This window comes from Schistocerca serialis, chromosome 6 (assembly GCF_023864345.2).
Source record: "Schistocerca serialis cubense isolate TAMUIC-IGC-003099 chromosome 6, iqSchSeri2.2, whole genome shotgun sequence".
Lineage (NCBI taxonomy): Eukaryota > Metazoa > Arthropoda > Insecta > Orthoptera > Acrididae > Schistocerca > Schistocerca serialis.
Genome location: NC_064643.1, coordinates 331,833,068 through 331,850,752, shown reverse-complemented (window position 1 = coordinate 331,850,752; position 17,685 = coordinate 331,833,068). Strand labels below are relative to the sequence as shown.

At 41.7% G+C, this 17,685-nt stretch overlaps 1 protein-coding gene across 1 annotated transcript in view; it reads right to left on the bottom strand.

The window, feature by feature from the left end:
- Positions 1-17,685, bottom strand: part of LOC126485157 (protein peanut) — a 164,058-nt gene that overhangs the window by 54,634 nt on the left and 91,739 nt on the right. Inside the window, exons 2-3 of the mRNA XM_050108828.1 lie at positions 5,355-5,562; positions 129-381 (exon numbers count right to left, since the gene is read on the bottom strand). Of these exons, the coding sequence (XP_049964785.1) occupies positions 129-381; positions 5,355-5,562 (461 nt within the window). The remainder of the gene's footprint in view (positions 1-128; positions 382-5,354; positions 5,563-17,685) is intronic.

Below are 17,685 nucleotides of genomic sequence, written 5' to 3'. Positions count from 1 at the left end.
TCTACTAAGAGTTATAGTTATATTCATTCATTTATACTGATGTATTTATAATATTGGTGGTTTTTAATCAAAAACCAAAATGTATTTTTAATATTAGATAGAACAACATATGGAAACAACTGACTTGCCTGTTTTTTGAAATGTGTACACTCGTCAGGTGTCATGGTATCAGACTTTGCTATCACTGGAATGATATTTACTTTGTCATGCAGCCTCTGCATGAACTCAACATCTAATGGTTTGAGTCCGTGGCCTGATGGGGCTATAAAATAAAGGCAGCAGTGGACTCTGTTGTCCACAAGAGTTTTTCGATTTACTCGAGACTCTGCATTCAAATATTCTTCGTATTTTGATTCGATGTAATCGATAACTGGTTGCCAACTAGAAATGCAATGCATGTTCATGTGTAACAATGCTGTAAAAAGTATGGAGAACTGCACATGACATTACTTACTGTCTACAAAAGGAAGATAAGATTTGATTTGATTCAAATGTACTGGATACTATATTGTGTTACTGGTTATTTATAAAAAACAAACAAATGGAAAATAAGCAAGTGCCACCAAAAATAAACAAACACATAACATAATTACAATTAAAATCAATAAACAGAAAGCATAATGATTTGCTTGGAATGCAGATGTCAGATACATCACAGACAAAAGATAGTATTTAGGCTTGCAAGGCTTGTATTAAACTTTCTCTTATTCCTGATGAAAAACAGAAGTGCATGGTCTAAGAATTAATATCTACACCTACATATTTGACTTCTCATACAAGAGTGCCTTGTTCAATATGAAGCACCACATGAATTTCGAAGAAGGGGAATGGGAGGGGATGAGGAGAGAGGGAGGAAATAATCTGCATCTACATTTATACTCCGCAAGCCACCCAACGGTGTGTGGCGGAGGGCACTTGACGTGCCACTGTCATCACTGTCATTACCTCCCTTTCCTGTTCCATTCGCGTATGGTTCGCGGGTAGAACGAGTGCCGGAAAGCCTCCGTGCGCACTCTAATCTCTCTAATTTTACATTCATGATCTCCTCGGGAGGTATAAGTAGGGGGAAGCAATATATTCGATACCTCATCCAGAAATGCACCCTCTCGAAACCTGGACAGCAAGCTACACCACAATGCAGTGCGCTTCTCTTGCAGAGTCTGCCACTTGAGTTTGCTTAACATCTCCGTAACGCTATCACGCTTACCAAATAAGTCTGTGACGAAACACACTGCTCTTCTTTGGATCTTCTCTACCTCCTCTGTCAACCCGATCTGGTACAGATCCCACACTGATGAGCAATACTCAAGTATAGGTCGAATGAGTGTTTTGTAAGCCACCTCCTTTGTTAATGGACTACATTTTCTAAGGACTCACCCAATGAATCTCAACCTGGCACCTGCCTTACCAACAACTAATTTTATATGATCATTCCACTTCAAATCGTTCCATACGCATACTCCCAGATATTTTACAGAAGTAACTGCTACTAGTGTTTGTTCCACTATCATATAATCATACAATAAAGGATCCTTCATTCTATGTATTCGCAATACATTACATTTGTCTATGTTAAGGGTCAGTTGCCACTCCCCGCACCAAGTGCCTATCCGCTGCAGATCTTCCTGCATTTCGCTGCAATTTTCTAATGCTGCAACTTCTCTGCATACTACAGCATCATCCGCAAAAAGCCGCATGAAACTTCCGACACTATCTACTAGGTCTTCATGTCTATGAAAGACATCTGGCACAAGTTGTCAAAAACAATGTCAACAACTTTGCCAAAAGAGGATGAAGGAGCAGATAAAGGCTCAGGGAACTTTCTTGTCCCTGAAATGAGAACCTGCCCCCCAAAGACAGGAATCAGCAATGATGAACAACAAAGATACAGAGGAAAATTTAAAGCATTGAAATATTCTCATCCAGGCCATTTTCAAGACAAAAAATTCCAGATATAAACTTATCCCATTCATATTTCGTCACATGTACTGCCCATCAAGGAATTATTGAGAGAGGGACAAAAAAAGGCAAAACTCATCAAAGGGATTAGTGCATTGTAAAAAGGGGAGAACATATTTCTTTGTCAGGTGATCACAGCATCAGCGAATGGTGCAACAGGTGTTGGCATTACTGTGAATATGAAGACGGGCAACAGTGTTTCAAGTGTAGCTGTGGCGTTCAGACTATTGAAAACTGTCTCTATGGGGTTATGGCCTTTGACCGGCTGCTGGCTGTTTGGTGCACCGGTGTCCCACTATCGGTGCAGAGACTTCAGAGTTGGTTGTATAAAGGTGTGAGCATGCACACCATACAGGGAGATGTTTGGTTGTTCTTGTTGGCAGAAGCAGCTTGGAGTGCTACAAGGAAGTGTGGATTTTGGTGGGCTGCAGTGAACATCATCATGGTTCTGTGTTATGGCTGAGGGATTGATTCATGAGAGGGTTCACTTGTTGGCATGTTGCAGCTGTGTACCTCTGGTATGGTTGCTGCCCCTTGGTAGGAGCCGTGTTTACTGCTTGTATCGGAGGGAGTCTGCAGTTCTGAACACAGGACTACAATTACTCTGCCAGATCTGAATTGTGATCACTTGGCTTTGTACTGTTCTTGCGCCAATTTATGTGCTTTATTTGGTGAGCATCTTGACTTATTATCCTGTTTTAGTGAGGGTTTCAATTGTTGTAGCATACAGTCAGGTTACATCATGGTGGTTATCAGTTATTGCACTGTGATTTGAACCCTTCATATTGTGTGTGTGCATTTAAACTGTGATACATTCAAATACTGTGAAGGAGTGACTTCTTGCTCAGTCATGCTTTGTGATATCATACAAGCTGGTTTATTTGTGAACTGATTCACTTCTGTGAAGATGTTATTGATAGGCTAGTACCTGCATAAGCAAACAACTCCTGTAAGTTATGTTCTGATTATGATCAGTGGAAATGTGTTTAAGTTTGCCACAAGAACCATTTATATTTATTTAGGCTGGGGTTTAACTTGTTTAAGCCAATGAGGCATCACTTAATTTCTTGGTATGATTCTGTTGGGTATTTCAAATACTGGCCAAACTGATTGCAGTTTTCAAAGCTTTGAATGATAAAATCAGCTCTAGTAGTGATGTTAGAAGACTTAGTTCTATTTAATGTATCTATTATGAATTTCTCTTGCCTTTAATGATTTTAGTGAATTGTAGGCAGATTTGCTGTATTGTACATTAGAATAGTCAAAATTGAAAGTGATTACATGGCGGCCGCTGCTTTTTAAAGTTGTTGCCTGTAAGCAGTTCATTGCTGCCACATTAAAACCTGGCCTTCACAATTGGAAATCTGACTTGCCTAAGAGATTGCAGATCTACTGCAAGTCACTTGTAACTGTTTTAATTTATTTTGCTATTTTGAATGCGATTATTTTACTGTATGTTCTGTTAATTTAGTAATTTTCATTTTCTGGTTCTAAAATTTTGGTATTCCTGAACTCAAATATTAAGAAAATTTAATAGTTTCTTCACTTTAAATTTAAAATTCAAATTCCTATGGTTTCTATCTAAAATTTTTAATGTTCTTAAGGCTCTGCCAGAAGGTAATGCATGGGCTTCTATCTTTTTGTTTATTAATAATAAATCAATTTACGTACAAAGTAAATCTGAACTTACATAGTGTCCAGCACCTTACCACTCTACTACCTAGCTCATTCTGATTCAATGGACAAAGCAGTGACCACTGGGGACTGAATTGAAACCAACACCTATCACTGCTGCATACGTTAGCCCATGTAACTAGCAGATAGTGAGGAAACATTGAGAATGTATGAATAAATGAGGAATTTATTGAATATGGGAAGGGTGTTGATAATTTAACACAATTTGAATGTCATAATAGGGGAGAGTTTATGAGCTGTGAGAAAGAAATTGGGGGGGGGGGGGGGGGAGTCCTGGAGTTCTTCACTTAGTGTATAAAACATCCCAAAAGAATAAAATCATCTTGGTTTTTGAGCCACGTTAATTCAAATAAGATACTCGAGCTTTCGATGACTCTCTCTGCTAACATCGTCAGGAGTAAAAACAATACTGCTGGGGCTGGAACAATTTTCCACTAGTGTATAAACAACTGCAGCATCTGGCACTAATCAGAGGTTCGAAATGACATGTGCGCAGAAGGATGGTTGGGCATCTCTTAGCAGCTCCAGCCTGCTGCAGGACCTAGTGATGTCATGTGGAGCGAGGAGCCAAGCACCTGTCTTTGCTATCTTTTGATATCCCAAGTCTGCCCCCATACCACAGCAAGGGTTAAAATTGTTGCTGTTTATTCTAATCTCGGCCACTGCTTTTGCAATGGAATTCCAGTATGTTAATGCATGAGCCAAGACTCATGTCTTTTCACACTGTATTTGGTGTCCTTTTCTAGGCATCACTTAACTACAGTCAACTTGTCAAGCTCCCTTTGTTTAATATGTCGCTCATGCTTGGTACAATGCTCCGCAACTGTGCAAATTGTTTGACCTATATAGATGCTGCCTCATTCAGAAATGACACCGCACACACCAGGCACATGAAGATGTTGCTCAGGCAATGAGTAGCAAGTTAGAACATGCTGCACAGACATTGGCTGAGACCAGTTTTCCGGAATGCTCAAGTATTTATTTATTTATTTCTTCTTCCACAAGCCACCTCACAAGCTGTCCTCCTCCATCTTGTCTCCTCTCACACTCTTCTTCTTCCACATCCCACCCTCTCTCTCTCTCTCTCTCTCTCTCTCTCTCTCTCTCTCTCTCTCTCTCTCTCTCTCTCTCCCACCTGCATTCTCACATCCTCTGCCTTTCTCGCCTGCTAACTATCGTCTCCATCTTCCCCAAGTCCTCCCCTGTCCATCTCCTCCTCCCGTCTATCTCCGTCCATCATCTTCCACCCTCTCCCCCTATCCATCTCCTCCTGCTCCTCTATTTGTCTCCCACTTTCCGCCTCCCTTCCTCCCTCTCCCTATCCATCCCTCCTACCCCTCTATCTGTATCCCCTGATCTGTCCATCTCAACATTCCCCCAGGTGTGCCTATCACACTTTTAGACCCTGCAAAACAGGTTGACGACTGAAAAGAGGAAGAGGAAGAAGAAGAAGAAGAAGAAGAAGAAGGAGGAGGAGGAGGAGGAGGAGGATAGGGAATTATACACGAGACGAAATGGCAAGGTGAAGGGAACAATACTGGATATTTATAAATAACAAAAAGAGCAATAAAAAATAACAAAAAGAGCAATAAAAAATAACAAAAACAGTAATAAAAACTAACAAACAACTGTTTAAAAAGCCTATAGGATCGCACATTAATATTTTTAACAGATTATCGCAGTTTAGCGCAAATGATTACCAATTGCTGTTGTCGACAGCATCACCAAAGCCAGGCGTGTCAACTACAGTAAGAGTCAGGTTCACACCATTCTCCTTGAGCAACACTTTACTCGTTTCCACCTGAACAGTCTTTTTTATCCTATGTGAAGGGCCCGGGTACTCATTGGAGTAGATGTCTGCCAGGAACATGGAGTTTATCAGGGTCGATTTCCCAAGGCCTGATTCACCTAGGAAGATAAATGGCACATTGCAGATTTCTGAACACAATCTTCACAGACACACTCATTATATATTCATTGACTTTGACTTCATTACAAAAATGTCGGTGGTCCTTGTGAATGTAGAAGACCCACCAGTGCTCATTTATGTTAAAATTGATTAATATTATACACTGATCAAGTCAAGCAGCTGATTGCAACAACAACAACATCAAATTTTCAAACTTATTAGTTGATGTGTATTCAGTACAGTTAATTGTTTAACATTTAGAATGGCATGCACTTAAAGAGAATAAGATGTGAAGTAATAAGAAAGAAACAGTTCACTGTAGTATTATTGCAGAGTCTTTCTTTGCTGAAGTACTGTTGCCTGACAACAATGATTTAATTAAAACGCAGACCTCTATTCAGAATTAGTTTTTACTAAGAAAATGAGTCTCTGGCAATTGGAATGGGACACCATATTATATCATTGCACGTGAACTGAAATGTGTCAGATCAACTGGGATTTATACTATAATCAATTTGACAACTGTGAAACTCACTGTAGCTGTATCAGCATACACTGGCTGCATCAAAATAATTACACATACCTTGAAATTTATTGAAATGAAATTAAAATAATTAATATTAATTAACAGTAATTTATATAAATAAAAATCAACTGCCACATCTATGAAAGATCATCACCATCACCTGAGAATGCTTGACCAATTTGGTTGATTTTTTTCCTTGTGTTCATTATTGTCAGTACAAGGTTTGTATGACAAAAATTTGGAAAATCCAGTCAGAAATTAACATCAATTGCTGCACTTATGAAATACCTTCAATTAAGAATGTCTTGACAGATTTGGCGGACTTTTTTCTTTGTTGCCTTCGTAACTGTCAGAACAAAGATTGAATGAAAGAAATTTTTTGGAAAATGCACCGGAAAAGACAATTAAATTCAATTATGAAAGATCATTACTGAACCAAGGATCAACTGACTTTGTGTGTGTGTGTGTGTGTGTGTGTGTGTGTGTGTGTGTGTGTGTGTATTCAGTTTGACAGCTCTATTGTCACATGTTTTCATTTAAAAAAATCAATTTGACAGATATACATGTAATATATAAACACACATGTGTTATATCAAGGGATTTGTTGTTATGAAAAATCTCGAAAAGTTGTTCACCAATTTACTTCAGATTTTTCCACGATACTTTAATGAAAATTCTGATGGAAAAGGACATATGGAGGCAGGAGGAGATAGGCAGAGAGAGGTGGGAGGATGTCATATATATATATATATATATATATATATATATATATATAGAGAGAGAGAGAGAGAGAGAGAGAGAGAGAGAGAGAGAGAGAGGGGGGGGGGGGGAGGGGGGGGGGGAGGAGTAGATAGGCAGAGAGAGGGGGCCATGGAATTTAGAATTTACATGCAATTCTCATACATATTCAGCAATTGTGAAGTATAGCCTGTTTCGCTAGTTATTAGTGTTAATAATTTGCTGAGCTACACTGGTGCTGTTGTGGTCTTATCGGTCTCTAATGCAGTCGAGAAAAAAAAGATACAGAAGGATCGTTAAATATTTCTTGGTCTCTCCTTTCTTATACGCCTGCCTATGCCGCGCTGTGCAGCAGCGCTACTCACTCTCTGCTGGAGCACCACTTACTCCCGCTCTTTTGTTATCTGTTGATAGCCGTAATATCGTTAAACTAAATAATATACCAGGAGTATGTTTGGGAGAATGGGCGCATAAAACTGCACTAAAAAATGTTTGAAATGAGGAAGAAACTGACTTTCCCAATGATACTGAGCACCTGGTACAGCCATGTACCCTGTAAGTGACCTGGAGGTTCTCCTGTAGCTCTCCGAGACTGTCGCAGACAATGCTGTTACGTACTGAGGAATCACACTGTCAGTAAACATGTTGCCAGAGAGGCTTGCAACTGACTACGCATAAACAGCTAGAAGTGGCATGTACATAAATAAAAGAAATCATCTGACAACACAATTGGCAATCAGTTTTTTTTTTTAGTCATAAGTCTTTGGAGTGGCTTATGTGGGCCACCACAAATTCCTCTCCATTGCCACCCTCTTCATCTCAAAGTAGCATTTGTAACCTACATCCTCAATTATTTGCTGGGTGTATTCCAGTCTTTGTCTTCCTCTACAGTTTTTACCCTCTACAGCTCCCTCTAGTACAATAGGAGCTATTCCCTGACGTCTTAACACATGTCCTATCATTCTATCACTTCTTCTTGTCAGTGTTTTTCATATCTTCCTTTCCTCTCCGATCCTGCGCAGAACCATCTCATTCCTTACCTTATCAGCCAACCCCCTTTTCAATATTCTTCTGTAGCACCCCATCTTAAATGCTTCAATTCTCTTCTGTTTAGATTTTTTCCACTGTCCATGTTTCACTACCATACAATGCTGTGTGCCAAATGTACATTGTTAGAAATTTATTCCTCACATTAAGGCCTATGTTTGATACTAGCAGACTCCTCTTGGCCAGGAACACACTTTTTGCTCTTGGTGTCCTCCTTGCACCACCTGTCACTGCTCATTGCTGCCTAGGCAGCAGAATTCCTTAGCTTGATCTATTTCATAACCATCACTCATGATGTTAAGTTTCTCACTGTTCACATTTCTGCTACCTCACATTACTTTCGCCTTTATTCGATTTACTCTCAATCCATATTCTGTACTCAGTGGACTGCTCATTTCATTCAGCAGATTCTGTAATTCTTCTTCACTTTCACTGAGAATAGCTATGTCATCAGTGAATCATATCCTTGATTATCTTTTCACCTTGAATTTCAATTTCACTCTTGAATTTTTCTTTCAATTCTATCATTGCTTCCTCAATGTACAGATTGAACAGTAGGGGAGAAGAACTACATCCTTGTCTTACACCCTTTTTAATCTGAGCACTTCATTCTTGCTCTCAGTTACAACCATTAATTACAATGGCTGCCGATGAAATTTTCATCTTAAAGGTAAAGGGCATTTCTAGTGTATATTTGGGTGTGGTTTTCAAATAAAGTACTTGAAATAACCAATTACATGCAGTTTTGGTACACACAGAGAATTTCTGTGAAGCAGTCAAATTGTACCTATTTAATCGTTATATAAACGCCAGTATTGTTTTGCAATGAAATCTGTTACAAAAAGTAGTTTTACATTATAGTCTATACTACAAGTACTAGGGCTATTTGAGCTCTGAGGGTTATCTAAAAAGAAAAAACAAAAACACGAATGGACTATTTGCAGGTATTTCAAAGAACTCTCCATCATCCTTAGCCACCCTGCTGCCTATACCAAGTACTCCCGCTTACTGTGTGAATGAGACTGTCGTAAAAAAAGACATGCACTGGTCTCTCAAACTCTGAACAATAGAACGCCGAAAGTTGGGGGAAAAAACTTACTCTTAGATTCTTTGATGGACCCTTCAAAAATTTTCCTGCCTCCACTTCTGATAAAACGTGGCATTTTGAAACAATTTATTGAAGCCCTATCATATGAAAGCGACACTTTTAAGTTTATGGCAGCTATCAGAAGCTGGGATGACATAAGTAGTTTTCGTCGGCCCTGACATCCCGAAAATAATGAAGGACGAAACATTTGAAGACGAAACTAAAGACATTTAAAGATTAGCTCGGACATCCTTCGAAGAAAATGTCAACAAGTTTCACAACAACTACAGAGACCCTCATTTTGAGAACATAATAAGAACAACGCTCGATAACTTCAAAGTTTCGGGTGCCCCCATGAACTCTAAACTGCATTTCCCCATTTCCTTTACTCCAAGTCAGCTATTTTCCAGGAAATTTAGGTACTAGGCCTGTGGAACTGTGGTAAAGCTCCACCAAGACGTTAAAGAAACGGAACGGATATATCAAGGCCGATAGGATGTCAGTCAGCATGATGGCAGATTACTGTTGGATGCTGCATGGGAGTACCCTGAGGCAGTACACGAAAGAAAGAGTTCGAATCTGAGTTTTGAGGGCCATTGTATGGTTTACGCCATTGTATTAGTACTGAAGAGCTTAATACTTCTTTGTAATGTCAGGAGTGTCTTATTTTACCATGTTTTTTTTAATAAAGTGTTTATTTAATGTATGCATTTTGTATGAAATTTCTGGATCTTCATCATTACTTTGTGAAAGAACCTTATGTGATAGAGAAGCCATTACCATTACTAAAATGAGCAGAAAAATTTCTAAAACGATTAAGAAAAAAATTTCAGGATATAAATTTGTAGGCCAGTGTTATCTACGAGCATTTGGCCAGAACGAAGCTGAGTGACCACAAAAATGTATCGGTGGGTAAGGCAGAGGTCAGACTCAATCTGTTGAAGACTATTAAGTTTAATTTACGCTCTTAAGACGTCGCTTACAAAGAAATCTCTGCTCGACCAGCTACGGAGTAATCGAAAAAGTTGGCAACTTTGTGAGACTTTTAGCAGTTTTTGTAGCATTACCCTATTAAAATATGTACTGAGCCATTTAATTTCCAGATATACGGAATTTTGTTATCTGAATCCTTTAATTTTGATAGAAATTGTTTGTGCATTGAGCCACTCGGAAAAATGGAATTAAACGAAGCTGAGTGACCACAAAAATGTATCGGTGGGTAAGGCAGAGGTCAGACTCAATCTGTTGAAGACTATTAAGTTTAATTCACGCTCTTAAGACGTCGCTTACAAAGAAATCTCTGCTCGACCAGCTACGGAGTAATCGAAAAAGTTGGCAACTTTGTGAGACTTTTAGCGGTTTTTGTAGCATTACCCAATTAAAATATGTACTGAGCCATTTAATTTCCAGATATACGGAATTTTGTTATCTGAATCCTTTAATTTTGATAGAAATTGTTTGTGCAGCGAGCCACTCGGAAAAATGGAATTAAACGAAGCTGAGTGACCACAAAAATGTATCGGTGGGTAAGGCAGAGGTCAGACTCAATCTGTTGAAGACTATTAAGTTTAATTCACGCTCTTAAGACGTCGCTTACAAAGAAATCTCTGCTCGACCAGCTACGGAGTAATCGAAAAAGTTAGCAACTTTGTGAGACTTTTAGCAGTTTTTGTAGCATTACCCAATTAAAATATGTACTGAGCCATTTAATTTCCAGATATACGGAATTTTGTTATCTGAATCCTTTAATTTTGATAGAAATTGTTTGTGCAGTGAGCCACTCGGAAAAATGGAATATTAACTGCCGCAAAATAACTCCGCGTAGTAACGCGTTGGGCAGCTGAAAAAAATTCAGAGACCCTTGTTCCTAAGAGGGACAAGAAAATTATACTTCATACGGCGGTCTTACGAGTTACGTCACGTAATGATTACGACGGTAAAATGGAACAGGTAGAATGATTCTCGATCCCCTGTGTATGCACTCTTCCAGGCAGCGAGCGGTGGTTTGTTGAGTGCAGATATGGACTCTGCCTTCTACCGTACTACAGTATTGTGCAATGTAAACGAGATGTGTAAGTTAATGCAGATGAGTTGGAGGGAGATGGACAAGGACTAGAGATGGGCAAACTCTTTCATCCTTGGGATCTAGTTCACTGCTGATCGCTCTTTTTTGGAATCAGTTCATTTTTACTCGTTCATCGTTCATTTGTGCATGGTATATGGTTATCATGAACAATTGAAAATTAGTAGCATAGGTGACAAGGTGGAAGCCGCCAAGAGGGGGCACTTGCCTCCTCTCTGGAGTACAGAGTTTTTATTCATTACAGAATTCTCACACACTTGTAGAAGTAATTTTGATGATTCTGGAAAACGTCTCGTTTAATCAACGGTAGCGTTATGTGGCTGATCGCAGTGAAATAATATAAGGTGGCGCACAAAAAAACCGGTCCCGAGAACAGACTGCTCGCCAATTACGCACGATTTGTTGGCCGCTACGAGCAGAATAGATAAAAATGTAATAATTAGGCAGTAAAGAAATAACAAGTAAGCTAACACAAACAAAAACTTCGACACAACAGCCGGCCGGAGTGGCCGAGCGGTTCTAGGCGCTACGGTCTGGAACCGCGCGACCGCTACGGTCGCAGGTTCGAATCCTGCCTCGGGCATGGATGTGTGTGATGTCCTTGGGTTAGTTGGGTTTAAGTAGTTCTAAGTTCTAGGGGACTGATGACCTCAGAAGTTAAGTTCTATAGTGCTCAGAGCCATTTGAATTTCGAAACAATAGATGACGACTGGATGGCGACAATGAGCAATCTAGTAATCGGGGCCGACTTTTCGTGCGCCACCCTGTACCACTGAAGTAATATTGTAGAAGTTACCGTACTCTCTTCACAAAATGTGACACCAGACACTCGATTATGACAGAGCGCAGGCTTCATTCGGTTGTAAGTCGGTCTGCCTTCCATAACAATGAACATGCTGTTTTACCTTTGATCAAAACAGGACGGAAAATGGCCACTCGTGTGTGCCGTGTCAACTTCCTTAGCATGTGTAATAACAGAAAAGCTTGCCTTTTTATAAGTATGTATTCTGCTGTTTATCGAAACGGTGAAGTAAGCTGATACACCCGTAAGTTACCTGAAAAGATTATGTATTACATATCACGTAATTTTTATGTAATTTACGTAATTATAAAATAGATTTTAACTACCGGTCGTGGACGCTGAATAGAATACGAAAAGAACCAAAGTCCAGAGTTAAAAAAAAAAGTTTGAAACAGAATGGGCGTGCGTAGCGAACTAAACGAAAAACAACTAGATACTGAACTAACTAGGAGCAGTCGGCAGCGGAACTGCGACGAGTTGCCAAGTGAAGGAGGAAGCCTCTTTGAAACAGTAAGGCGCTAACACGGTGCCTCACGGTAGCACGCGTCTTCTTCACACTGATCACTCAACATCTAACGCCCGAGGGAGACCGGGACCGAGGCTGGAACGAGACCGGCCGACGTGCCACTGCGGGAACGAGACATACCGTTTCCCGTTCCCGGGAACTATAAATAAAAAACCGCGACCGGAGTGAACTATGAAAGATCGTTCCTTACAATTCGTTCCTCGCCCCCTTCCGTTCATCTTTGTGAGCCGTTCCTTTGGATCCGTTAGTTCGCGAACGACCCATCACTAACAAGGACAGGGGCAGGGAGAGAGAGAAGGAGAATCATCCCTAAAGCCGTCGGCACACGGACCGTGCATCCGAACGCTGAGCGTGCCGAGTTTCTGACGTCACAGCATGGACGTCTTTCCGAACGTGCAGAGCAATATCTGGCATGTCAGATATTCCGAGCGTGCGTTTGAGCGTGCTCTGAGCCGTTGACCAATGAGATGGCACAACGCCACCTACGTCACAAGCACGCCGTCTCCATTCATTTCAAGTCTATATGTAAATATGCCGTTCCGAGCACCAGCAAATTGAGAATCACTGCAAAACCCGTTGTTAACTGTGTGATTCGTTCCTATAAAATAATGAGAAACATCATATTCGTGGCAAAAGAATTATTGTTACATGCGTATAATGACAGTAGGCTATTTGAAGGCAGCGGCACACTGAAGATCCACCCAAAACGCATTGTTCTTGGTACAATTTGTTATAATTAAATTTCAGTTAGTAACATATCTACGATTAAGGTTTTCAGCAAGCGGTAAGATATTACGATTAGATACAAAGGGTATGATGTTGGTTTAGCGTAATGAATAGCGTCACCGTCCTAATATGAGTTTTTTTTGTGGGGGCGGTGGTTCGCGTCCTGACACAACCAATTTTTTTCCCCAACATTCGCGTTTTTATAAGGTTCTGATACTTTATTATTAGTTTAATATAAGTATAGACTATAATATTTGATGTTATGTAAATACAAGTTCACCCTTTTTTGAGGGGTGACTTTGTTCGATTGGCTTAATCTAAAGGACAGCTTGCGCTACTTGTATAAAGATATTTTGCTCCTTCTTCTTTTACGCTTCGTAATTCACATGTTGCAAAGATTCTGCTACTGGGTAGTAACAGTGATCAAGTAAGACTGATCTTAGGGTTTTACTAAAATTTGGGAATTATGAAATAATGTTTATCCTATGCGGAAAAGTATTCCAAATTTGTAACGCACTGTTTGTAATGGAACTTTTATAAGCCTGTGTCCTTATTGAGTGGACATGGTACTTTCCTTTTCGTGGACGATGGAAGAAATGTGCTAACGTCGGAATTTTACGCGCGCCCGTTTAGTAAACAGTGTGATTTACGAAATAGAAACATCCCTCAACGGTCGTTGGAATGCGTCGCGATAGCGTATACCACGTTGGGGCCTACGTACCGTTTGCACAAGTCGCATCGTTTCTGAGCGTTCAGCAGCACGTTGAACTTGGCATGCTCGACGTAAACGTTCGACAGCACGGTTCGTGTGCCGACAGCTTAAGGGCAGGACGAAGAAATGAAATTAATCTTAACGGCTTGAGAGGATTTGTGATGTTATTTCAGTGAATACAATATCAGGTCAAATTTACAACTAGGTAGTATGAGATACTTATCAGTGTGACATTGTACGCCCTCTGGCCTGGATGCATGCACTGATTCGGTTTGGAAAGATGTCATAAAACCGCTGTATCTTCTCATGAGGCAAGCTGGCCCACAGCTGTTGTAAATGGCCCGTGATGCTGACACTGGGATAGAGTTGGTTTCCGAGACGATCCCTCATAATTTCTACTGGGGGTAGGTCTGGTGTACTGCGCATAGGAGTACAGTTCGTAGAGACACGTGCCATGTGTGGACGAGCATAATCCTGTTGAGAAATTGCACCACGACACTGTCGCATGAGAGGTAACACATGAAATAGCAGGATATCTGTGACGCATCGTTATTCCGTGACGAGTTCCCTCATTCACTATCAGCCGTGACCGGAAGTCATAGCCGATGGCTCTCCACAACATGGCGCCATGCGATACACTGGAAGAATGGGATGCCTGCCCAGGTTGCCGCCATACTCGTCGAAGATGGTCGTGGTGTAGCGCAGAACGGCGAGTCACAGATAAACACAATACGACCAGCAGTCCATCCTTCTCGGTCACGGCACAACTCCAAACGCAGCTGTCTGTGTTGTTGATATTAGAGCCAGCCTACGTATGGGACGGTAATTCCGTGTATCAAAAATGGTTCAAATGGCTCTGAGCACTATGGGACTTAACATCTGAGGTCATCAGTCGCCTAGAACTTAGAACTAATTAAACCGAACTAACCTAAGGACATCACACACATCCATGCCCGAGGCAGGATTCGAACCTGCGACCGTACCGGTCGCGCGGTTCTAGACTGAAGCGCCTAGAACCGCTCGGCTGCACCGGCCGGCAATTCCGTAGTCCGGTTGCTGTTGGTCTCCGGAGCAGGCCGACACAGAAAGCTGCAATGAGTCCTTTACTTGTTCTCGTATGGCAGCCACAGATGTAACGATGTTACGATATGCATGGTGCATAATACGGCATGCCCTCCTTACGTGGTCGAGCGGAACCTTGAAGACGAGTATGTCTGCACTCACGTTCCCATTCAGTCCAACACTGGGTCACTGTCACATCTGAAGGCCTCACAAATGTGGATATTCGACCAGCCGGCGAAATGGAGACCCAGAAGGAGGCCTCTTTGAAACTGTAAGGTGCTAACAACGGTGCCTCACACGAGCACGCGCCTTCTTCACACTGATCACTCAACATCTAACGCTGTTCACGGCCCCGTATATGCACTACTGGCAATAAAAATTGCTACATTGCGAAGATGACGTGCTACAGACGCAAAATTTGACCGACACGAAGATGATGCTGTTACATGCAAATGATTAGCTTTTCGGAGCATTCACTCAAGGCTGGCGCCGGTGGCGACACCTACAACGTGCTGACATGAGGAAAGTTTCCAATCGACTTCTCATACAAAAACAGCAGTTGACCGGCGTTGCCTGATGAAACGTTGTTGTGATGCCTCGTGTAAGTAGGAGAAATGCGTACCATCACGTTTCCGACTTTAATAAAGGTCGGATTGTAGCCTATCGCGATTGCGGTTTATCGTATCGCGACATTGCTGCTCGCGTTGGTCGAGATCCAATGAATGTTAGCAGAATATGGAATCGGTGGGTTCAGGAGGGTAATACGGAACGCCATGCTCGATCCCAACGACCTAGTATCACTAGATGTCGAGATGACAGGCATCTTATCCGCATAGCTATAACGGATCGTGCAGCCACGTCTCGATCCCTGAGTCAACAGATGGGGACGTTTTCAAGGCAAAAACCATCTGCACGAACAGTTCGACGACGTTTGCAGCAGCACGGACTATCAGCCCGGAGACCGTGGCTGCGGTTACCCTTGACGCTGCATCACAGAAACGAGCGCCTGCGATGGTGCACTCAACGACGAACCTGTGTGCACGAATGGCAAAACGCCATTTTTTCGGATGAATCCAGGTTCTGATTACAGCATCATGATGGTCGCATCCGTGTTTGGCGACATCGCGGTGAACGCACATTGGAAGCGTTTATTCGCCATCGCCATACTGGTGTATCACCCGGCGTGATGGTATGGGGAGCCATTGGTTACACGTCTCGGTCACCTCTTGTTCGCAATGACGGCAATTTGAACAGTGGACGTTACGTTTCAGATGTGTTACGACCCGTGGCCCTACCCTTCATTCGATCCCTGCGAAACACTACATTTCAGCAGGATAATGCACGACCGCATGTTGCAGGTCCTATACCGGCCTTTCTGGATACAGAAAATGTTTGACTGCTGCCCTGGCCAGCACATTCTCCAGATCTCTCACCAATTGAAAATGTCTGGTCAATGGTGGCCGAGCAACTGGCTCGTCACAATACGCCAGTCACTACTCTTGATAAACTGTGGTATCGTGTTGAAGCTGCATGGGCAGCTGTGCCTGTACACGCCATGCCCAGGCGTATCAAGGCCGTTATTACGGCCAGAGGTGGTTGTTCTGCGTACTGATTCCTCAGGATCTACGCACCCAAATTGCGTGAAAATGTAATCACATGTCAGTTCTAGTATAATATATTTGTCCAATGAATACCCGTTTATCATCTGCATTTCTTCTCGGTGTGGCAAATTTAATGGCCAGTAGTGTACATGTCAGACCAGGCAAAAACACTAAACGAGAACAACACTAATGCACTCTGGTGCCCGTTCTGCCTGTCACGAAAAATTGCAATTATAATCGTTTACATACACGACGTTGGTGTGTTCGTGTACGAAGTTACAATGACATCCGACAATGTCTTCTGGGTGCTTCTTCGTTTTCTTTCTTTTCTTTCTTTTTCTGTCAGGCAGTGGATCTAGGCGTAACGTTGCAAAGCGATATGAAATTGAGCGATCGCGTAAGATCAGTTGTAGGAAAGGTGAATGATCGACTTCGGTTAGCTGGAGGAATTCTAGGAAAGAGTAGCTCATCGAGACAGAGACCGGGTATGGACAATTCGGCGAGCCATTACTGGATACTGGTGTCTGGGATACGAGACCAGGCCACTTGTAAGAAAGATATCGGAGAAATTCTGCGGCGTACTGCTAGACTTGTTACCCGCAGTTTCGATCAACATTCTATTATTATACGGGAAAGGTCCTTGAACTTAAATGGGAATCCCTGGACGGAAAAAAAAAGTTTTGGCGAAACGATGGTGAGAAAGCTTGGAAAACCGACATTAGTATCAGACTGCAGAATCATTCCACTGTGACCAACACACATCTCACTTAAGGACATCGAAGACAAGTTAGGGTAAACCAGGGCTCGCCCAAAAACATAGCAGACAGTCGTTTTTCTCTAGCTCTGTCTGCGAGTGGTACAGGAACGGGACTGACCAGTAGTGTTACAAGGTATCCTCCACCATCCAACGTTAGTGGCTTGCAGAGTATGTATGTAGATGTACATGCAGACATCGTTGGAGGTCAAATACTATGGCATAGTGTTCCGACTTCTATCAACATACAAACCAGAAGCTCAGGTGTCATAAACTATTGCGTACATAATACGACTGATGCTTTAAGAATAGTGCCGAAGGGTTATTTTAGTAAGCCATAGTTGTAATATGAAAGAAGGAAAGAAGAAACGATGATAAAGGGTTTAAGCTCCCGTTGACGACGAAGTTATTAAGAACGGAGCACAGACTCGGACTGGGAAAGGATTCGGAAAGAAATC